Source organism: Microcebus murinus, chromosome 7 (genome assembly GCF_040939455.1).
Source record: "Microcebus murinus isolate Inina chromosome 7, M.murinus_Inina_mat1.0, whole genome shotgun sequence".
Lineage (NCBI taxonomy): Eukaryota > Metazoa > Chordata > Mammalia > Primates > Cheirogaleidae > Microcebus > Microcebus murinus.
Window position 1 is genome coordinate 101,935,429 of NC_134110.1, and position 9,351 is coordinate 101,944,779.

Below are 9,351 nucleotides of genomic sequence, written 5' to 3' on the forward strand. Positions count from 1 at the left end.
GATGGACACCTCACCTCCTGTGCCTCCGTCCGAATTCATCCCCTCCTCACCTCCCTTCACCTTCGAGTCCTTGCCACGTCTACATTAGACAGTTAATAATCATCAGATATATTTTGAATCTTTTTTCTAAATTGTCCATGACTTTTCTACTTGTTTACATCTTACACATGTTCATAACTGCTCCGTCAGTAGGTACTAATTGACTGAACACAGCCTAATTTAGTAAGTACTCTTATATTTTGAGTTTGTTTCTCCTACATTTATAAAGAATCCAAAAGTTAACATTGTCCTGTCAAACAGCATTTTTACTTCGATGACAAGGATGTGACATTGTTCTTAAATGGGAAAACCCAAGAGTAGAGAGATGAGAGTGTCTGTAGGCAAGTTGGATGCTTGCACTGAAACTCAGTAAGCGCCAGTGCTGTTACCAACACAAATAAAACAGCAATGTTCCCGAGAACGGTTTTACACATGCCGTAAAGGTGTTGGGATCTGGCATGTTAGGACACTAGAACAGTCCGTTCTTCTAGACTCTTCTTTACCTCAAAGGTAAATTGCTTCTCGGGCTTTTTGCCCCCAAGAATGTTTGCACTGAAGACATTTTCCAGTTCACCGGGTTCAACACATTCGTTTTTAGGGATAAGAAAATCAAGACACCGAGATGTTAGGAGACGTAGGGTCGAATTAGCCAGGCTTGCCCTTTCCAGTGGTGTCACCCGCTTTGCCCGCCGCGAGGCACGGGAGAAACGGCTGCTCTCCGGCACTTGAGTCCAGGCAGTGTTGGTTCCCAGGTCCTTGCTCCAACTCCAGGCCTTCCTTTCCTACTTAAAAATTGAAGACTATTAGGCATTAATTATCCTTTTCCTCTTAATTGCCAGAAGCACTATTTAAAGGAAAAGTAACAAAACAGCAGACCAGATTTGGCCCACAGCATTTTATAATATTGTACTTTACAATCAGGAGAGTTTTGCAGAGCTCCGGATTTTCGGCTGTGTCAACAGCTGCATTCCCCGGGCAGGCCTGAGCTGGGGCCCCTTCCCCAGCCTCACACTCTCCCGTTATCTGCCTGACCTCAGAGGCATCGAGGCACGAATTGCCTGGATGACAGGAACTCTGGCTTTAGCGGTTTTTTTAGATAAACTGTGTATGAGGTTTATTTTCTATGTCTGACCATCTCCAGGGTTGCAAATGTTCATGGACCCACCGTGCTGGGTCTCCCCAACACTACGCACCAGCTGGGGGTTCTGTCCTTCACCTAACTGCCCCCCATGAGCTGCCAACAGGGTGGAAATTAGAAAGAGTCAGGCCACTTGGTTTTAGAAACTTGGAATTCTTGGAGATGGCTATTTCCACACCTGAAAAGCCCTAGACTTGTTCAGTTCAGAGACAAGGAACTCTGGCCCGTTTCCTCCGTGCTGGAGGCTTTGATTCTAGCAGGTTGCTGGCTCTGCCCCTTCCCCTCCCTACTCCAGGCAACAGCATCGCCTGGGGTCTGGTGGGAAATGCTGAGTCCAGGGCCTCGTCCCAAATCTGCTGAATCAGACTGTGTTTTAAGGGGATCCCCAGGGGCACGCTAGAGTGAGCGGTGGGAGATGACAGTTCTCTTCCTCCCTGTGTCCCTTGTCCCCCGGCTGGCTCTGTGTGACAGAAGCCCTCTCCCACTAACCAGGCCTCACTCACAGATGAGTGACGCCTGCCAGCCCCAACCCCCCTCCTCCACCCCGAGGTCACCCCCAGGCCAGATTGCTTTTGAGTTTACACCTGCCTGGAGTCAGCAGGTCATTTTGCAACTTGGCTCTGCCAAGTTTCTTTTCCTCAATCCTTTTCATCCCCTCATGAAATTCTCAAATGGATGTTAAACAGGGTAGTGTAGCCAGAGTGGTTCGTGAATGGAAATTTCTCCCTCACTCAGGCCTGTGTTCCCCTCCCGAGCCGCAAGTCAAGGGTAAAGCAGGCTGCGCTCTCTCCCTGATGAAACCCTACCAGGCGGAGACCTAATTTTCCTTCCCTGGAACACCGTGACGCCCTTCCCAGCCTGGCCGTTGGCCTGACTGTCCCATCAGTGCGCACTGACCCGAGGGCCTGTGCGGGACAGCACCGGGCCACCGCCAGTGGAGGGCCGTGCACCACAGCGTTCCCTGAACGGGCTGTATTTGCGGCTTTCCCGTCTATGACACCGCGGTGTGGCGCCAGGTTGCCCGTGTATCATGTACCATTTGACTCTTGCGGTTGGAGGTGCCAGGTGCATTCTGCACGGCAGAGTCTGTACTAAAACCCACAGTGTTTCTCCAGAACTCTGCAGCTCTGCCCCTGCCAACACTGTGTACACATCAAAGAGTGAAAGCACAAGCATAAAGGATTAAGGATTACGAGAAAGAGCAGCCTAAGCCACCTTCGTTATTTTTGAGGCAGATTTAGTTTGTTGGCTCAAACAGGTGGAAAACTTTGAGTATGCCTTGTTTTCCTAGGGCACCCAACACCTTTTACAGCTTTGTCTGTGGCTTTTGAGTTTTCCAATAAGATGATGTTCTTTTCCTCAGAGTTCCAATTAAAACTATTATAACTCAATTAAAACGATTGTAAACTCTAACCGTGGTTGTCTTGAAAGACCATCACTATGTTGAAAATTATTAGGGAAACTGGAAAGGGCAGAGGAAGAGGGGGAAGGAGTGGAAACAAAAAGGAAATGAAGTATGAGTATTTAGAAATAATTGCTATTTCTGACATAATCTTATTCATAATTGCTTGCTCAAGTGCTGGACAAGTTGTCTCCTGAGGGTGTCTGCCTCTGGATAAAGAAAGCGTTATACAAGGAAGACAAGGAGCTTCCTGGGGAATGTTCCTAGAAGATACAGACTGGTATTTCTCAGTCTTGTGAGTTGAAAGTAGTAATTTTTACTTACGGTTGCAAACAGTACCAAAGCCCACCTTAACAGACAGGCAAGCATGCAGGAAGAAGGCCATGCCAGTGGGGATAGACGGATTAGGTTTCTGGTCCTAATATGGTGGAACTAGAAGAGAAGATGGTTAGAAGAGAAGTACAGGTCTGCATGAGTTTTAATGACAGTGGACATCACATGAGAACTACAATTCATCATTCAAAAAGCATTGTCCTATTGTTTCTGGGCTTTTTAATAAAAGCCATTCTAACTGGGGTAAGGTGGTATCTCATTGTGGTTTTAATTTGCATTTCCCTGATGATTAGTAATGCTGAACATTTCTTCATATGTTTATTGACCATTTGTCTTTCTTCTTTTGCGAAGCTTCTGCTCATGTCTTTTGCCCACTTTTTAATAGGATTATTTTTTCTTGCTGATTTGCTTGAGTTCTTTGTAAATTCTGGGTTATTAGTGCTTTATGGGGTGTGTAGCTTGCGACTATTTTCTCCCATTCTGTCAGTTTGTCTATTTGCTCTGTTGATTGTCTCCTTAGCTGTGCAGAAGCAAATTTTTAGTTTAATCAAGTACAATTTATGAATTTTTGTTGTCATGATTGCCATTTGGGGTGTTAGTCATAAATCCTTTTCCTAGGTTGGTATCTAGAAGAGTTTTTCCCACACATGCCCACAGAGGGAAGTAAAACTCAGTATAAATCAACCAGGAAGGCAGGGGAGGGGCAAAAATCTACCTAATGGGTATAGTGAACACTATTTGGGCAATGGGCACACCTATAGCTGGGACTCAAGCATTACAGAATCGATCCATGTAACCTAAAACATTTGTACGCCCTTAATATTTTGAAATAAATTTTAAAAAGCACACATTGTCCTAAGAACAGTTAATGCTAGAACATAAAAAAGTTCAGTCATTCACCAATATTCTTCCAGTGTGCCATTCTGAAACTGGAAATAGCGAACAGGATTATAAAAGTCTTGCCCAACCAACTCATGCCACAGGAGAAGGGACACAAGCTCATCTCCCACCACCCAATGGGCATTTTCCGCTCTAGTCCTTAGGCACAAAGTTCATGGGTGCTGCTCTCAGTCCTGCTCTTCACTTTGCCTCCTCACCCTGCCCCCCCCCACACCCTCTGGCCATGCGGAAGCACTAGAGGTCATCAGGGGAGACATCATGTCATGCTCAGGAGAAGCATGGTTTGTCCTGGAATCAGCCCTCTCCCCAGAGCCCTGGGTGTGATCCTATAGGGTTGCATCTCAGCCCAGGCTCTGCTACCTGCTCTGGCTTGGAGTCCCTCAGTGAAGGGGTGAGACTGTACCTCCACCCCCAGAAGGGCCCTGGTTACCTTCCCAGTGAGGTGGACCCAGGGTGATGGATGGGCAGATGCAGAGGCTGTGCAGTTACAGAAATCGGGGCTCTCTTCTGACATTTCATTCAGAATATGTTCAAAAACAATCTCATTTCATCTTCATGGGAGGAGGTAGTTTTTTAAAACTAAACTGAGGTATCAGAATAGAACTGCACGATTAAAGGAAATTGTTATATAGGAATTGCCTTGGGCTTTCCCAAATTTTGCATTGGAAAATATTTTTATTAGAGCAAATCCTTTTGCAGATCACTAAAACTGTCTGTAACAAAACAGGGTGGTAGGTTGTATTTGGCGATGAAGAGTTTCAGAGGATTATAAAGAGAAATATCAGCCTTTATTCTCCCTGTCTTCATTTTCCTACCATGAGAGCAGATAATTTTATAATAATGTCACTTTATTTTGTAAATTAGTTATATGACATAATAGTTGAATACATTACTCTCCTAACATTCCTAGTTACAACCAAAACCAAAATGTTGATAAGGTCATTAACCAGTTGTTTTGGAATACTACTGCATTGTAAATGTGTTCTACTTGTAGCTGGGGAGAGTTGTTCTAAGGGCTGCAGGCATAAATGTTGCCACCCCTTGTAATGTAAGACTCCTTACAGAATTATATTGGGAGTATTGACAAATGTCCAATTATAATGGGGTTTTATTTTGGTGGTTATTTTGGTAGTCAAGTTGGTCAGAAAGTTGTAAGTCCCATGAAAGCTAAATTGTTATCCATGTTTTCTATAACATGAAGTAACATATTTTTAGGTATGATTGACATTTTAAGGTTTTGTTCCTACTGCTTTAGGGAGGATTTGGGAAGATACCACAAATAAACTTTTGATTTCTGCTCATTAAGTTGAAAAATTATGAGCATTTATAGTCAAATTATCTATTTATGTGGTTAATCTAGAAGTATTTCTAGGGGTTTTTTTAAACTATTAATACATAAGCTTGTGTTTTTAGTGGGATGAACTTCGTACATGTTCCTGGTTTTCAGGAGAAAGTGTTTTTAAACATGTGTAATAAGTGAAACATATTCACTTTTTTTAAAAGCTTTGCTGCCAATCCCATTTCTTGCCCATCTTTTCAATTTTGAAGAATTAAAAAAGTGATTGTCCCAAGCGTCACCAAGAGATTGGTAGCAAGCAGTCAGAAGTTTTGCTTCATTGCAAAAGGAAACATGATTCAGGACGGTGCAGCTGGAGGCACATAAGGGATTCTTAGTAACTCAGTGGCATTTAATAAGCTGGGAACCTGCATGGCTAGACCCTCCTTTCTACATTCATCTAGAATTTCCTGGGTTTTGATGTCAGAAATGCCGGGCGGGCGTGTTCCGGAGGCAGAACTCACCAATGGGGAGGCAGCTGGAAGAGTTCGCGTGGGAAACCCCAGCCCCTCTCCTCCTCCCGCTCCCTGGCCGCGGCGTCGCCGCCTGGCCGGGCAGGTCGGTGCCCCTGCGGCGCGGCGCAGCCCCGGCCGGCTGCAGAGGCGACCGGCTGCAGAGGCGACCGGCTGCAGAGGCGACCGGCTGCAGAGGCGACCGGCTGCAGAGGCGACGCTCGGGCCGGGCCGCGCGGGGGCGGCGGCGGGCGCTGCGGGCCGCGCTGTTGCTAGAGCCGTGATGTCACCCGCCCCTCCTAACCCGCGGTTGGTTGTTTTGTGTTTCAGCTCTGCCTGCAGTTGAGCACAAAGACCTGGAGGAGACTCGGCATCCTTCGGGGAGAAGAAAGGAGGCGGCGAAGCAGATTAAAGGCACTTGTGGCTCGGCTCGTGGCCTTCCGGGGAGCGCGGCCTGGGCCGGAGCGAAGTGCATTAAGCCTCGTGGCGTGAATGAGCCGTGAGATGAGGCGCTGCCACCGCCGGCGCCGCCGCTGCTGACGCTCCCGCACGTCCAGCCGCCGCCTTTGTGCCGCGTGTACATGTGTCTGTCCGGGCCGGCCGGAGGCGCCCAGCAGAGCATCCAACACGGCCGCCGGGGAGAGAGCGCCCGCCATGCCCACGGAGAGCCTGCAGACAGGTAGCATGGTGAAGCCGGTCAGCGCCGCGGCCACCTTCACCTCGGCCGTGCCGCTGCGCATCCTCAACAAGGGCCCCGACTACTTCCGCAGGCAGGCCGAGCCCAACCCCAAGCGGCTCAGCGCCGTGGAGCGGCTGGAGGCCGACAAGGCCAAGTACGTCAAGAGCCAGGAGGTGATCAACGCCAAGCAGGAGCCCGTGAAGCCGGCCGTGCTGGCCAAGCCGCCCGTGTGCCCGGCCGCCAAGCGCGCGCTGGGCAGCCCCACGCTCAAGGTGTTCGGCAACCACGCCAAGACCGAGGGCGGCGTGCCGCGGGAGACGCTCAAGCTCGAGATCCTCAAGAACATCATCAACAGCTCCGAGGGCTCCAGCTCGGGCTCGGGGCACAAGCACGGCGCGCGCAACTGGCCTTCGCACCGGCCGGACGCGCCCGACCTGCACCGCCACTCCTTCGCCGAGTCGCTGAAGGTGTACCCCACGCAGGGCCGCGCCAGCCCGCAGGAGGGCGGCTCCCACGTGAGCCGCAGGCTGCTGGAGCAGTCGGCCGACTCCTTCCTCCACGTCTCCCACAGCTCCTCGGACATCCGCAAAGTGACCAGCGTCAAGCCCCTCAAGGCGATCCCCTGCAGCAGCTCCGCCCCTCCCCTGCCTCCCAAGCCCAAAGTCGCAGCCATCGCCACCGTGAAGTCCCCCGAGGCCGACCCGGTGGAGCCAGCTTGTGGAGTCAGCCGAAGACCGTCCCTCCAGCGGTCTAAGTCAGACTTGAGTGACAGGTATTTCCGAGTGGACGCGGATGTGGAGAGGTTCTTCAACTACTGCGGACTGGACCCGGAGGAGCTGGAAAACCTCGGGATGGAAAACTTTGCAAGGGCTAATTCTGACATAATTTCCCTCAATTTCCGCAGCGCAAGCATGATCAGCTCAGACTGTGAACAGTCTCAGGATAGTAACAGTGACCTTAGAAATGATGACAGTGCCAATGACCGGGTGCCATATGGCATTTCCGCCATCGAAAGAAATGCTAGAATCATCAAGTGGTTATATAGCATCAAACAAGCTAGAGAGTCACAGAAGGTCTCCCACGTGTAAGAGACACCGTGGTGGAAAAGAGAGGGGTGGGTCTCTGTGCATACGCAGTTGTGAAGGTTGTGAGGTCTCCTTGAAGTGTTGTGAGCTTCTCCACTCTTTGTGTTGCTTGTTGTGCAATGTTTTCAAGTTGCATGCCTGTCAACATGGGGACTGACCTGGCTTCCACGTCACCATCGCTGCAGAGCCTGGCTGAATACTCGTCATCTGCCAAAAGTTGCGGGCCAGAATCTAATTAGGGCTTTGCTCTTAAGCAAAACTGTTTACACGAAAACGGTATATGACTTAAATATTTATGTGGTTCTTGTGTTTTTATATCTCTTGCTATTGTGTCTTAATTAAAAGTTTTATCAACTGGCTTTTAAGTTGAGAGCAGAATCTTTTTGAAATAAAAAGCCACTTTGCCTACATACGAGACCATAACAATGGTAAAATAAATGGGCTCTGCTACCAGACAGATAGTGACTGAAGAAGGAACATAGAACCAGGCTGGGTTTTCTGTGGAATTAAAGTGGTGAGCCTGATGTTTATCGTTTACATGTTGAAATTCTCTTGCCACTTAGTGAAGCAGTCTTTGGGGTAAGGATGCTACGTTTATGTCCAATTCAGTGTGTAAATAACAGTGGCTCTGAGTCATACTGACCCCAAGGAAAGACGATCAGATGCAATGAAGGATGATTAAATCTAGGAAGTTTGGTGTTTGGGGAGTTTGCTGATGTTGTTCCGATTTAGGATAATTCAGAAATTTCTAGTATTAATTTTTTGACAGGAATGGCCACCCTGGAAGCAGATACGGAATGCCTTTTAAAAAAAAGACATGGGTTTTTTTCTGAGTCAAGAACTACGAATTTCATGCTGTCTCTCCCTCCCGTTGTTGTTTTATTTGGGGGGAGGGGGAGGGGCTTGTGCAGTTTTGAGCTATCTGAAGACATTAACAAAAATGGAAATACCAGCCATATCAGTAGAGCCTCCCGTTCAAAAGTGAGCACATGTGGTAGCTGAACCATATCTGAGCAGTGTGATTCTGTTGTCTTGCATATATTACTCTCTCAGGCTGTGGGTCTTTGTTACAACTCTAAGAAACTGTAGAAACAGCACACTTTATGTAGCTTTTCCACCCTGTGGTCTCTAGTGCTGCCTATCAACTTGTTCTCTTTTTTTCTCAATAAGCTGTCTTCCAGGTGGTTTAGTTAGCTGCCAGCCATCTGACAGCGTAGTGTGGCCGCGGAGAGGTAGACCCGCCATTGGTCTGCCTCGTTGCTCTCGCCGCGCTCTGAAGTTCTCAGCAACACCACCTTAGACTTCATCAGCTGATAGGAAACTTTTATGGTGTAAATACTGTAAGACTTTGTACATACTTCAGTTGTTATGAAATCTTTAAGAAAACAAAAGAAAAAGTTACGCTAATAAATTGCTCTGGTGCCGGCACTGATGGTGGTGGTTTCTCTTTGTCCTTTCCTGTTCTCCCTCCACAAAAGTTTGACTCTGGAGTGAGTGAGAAGCAGATTTTTGATAGTGTTGAAGAAACATTATTTCATTAAGTTATTTTCACCATATCCCAATTATTCTGAACAGCAGCCTTCTTAATCGTAGCTATAGCAATATGCTTTTGCTAAAATAGTTAAATCAAGCTTCCTAAAATATGCTGCTGCTTCTTTACTTAGTTTATAAACTTTTGTTGTTTTTGTCTTTTCTTAAACATCAGGATTTTTTGCATCTTCCACAAGACTGTGCAGTGGTAAATATTTATGAGTTCTTACTGTGGAGGCATGTCTTTGCAATGTATAGCCTTGTTTTTATTTGTATTAATACCAGCCCAGTATCAGTACCACAGCGTGTGTCAATGCACTTGTCCACTCCTTCATTCCTTCCTCTTCATCATGTCTCCTGTCGAGTGAATCTCTTTTAGAGGCATCAGTGATAGGCACTGGATAGGCTGTGGTCAACAACACAGTCTCTGCCTCGAGAAACTTAGATTTTCATGTTT

The 9,351-nt window shown here is 47.5% G+C and overlaps 1 protein-coding gene across 1 annotated transcript; it reads left to right on the top strand.

Moving 5' to 3' along the window:
• Positions 1-6,118: 6,118 nt before the first annotated feature.
• Positions 6,119-8,792, top strand: FAM110B (family with sequence similarity 110 member B). The gene has a single exon (XM_012790068.3). It carries the CDS (start codon positions 6,255-6,257, stop codon positions 7,365-7,367), a length of 1,113 nt encoding a protein of 370 aa, XP_012645522.1. The 5' UTR covers positions 6,119-6,254; the 3' UTR covers positions 7,368-8,792.
• Positions 8,793-9,351: the final 559 nt, after the last annotated feature.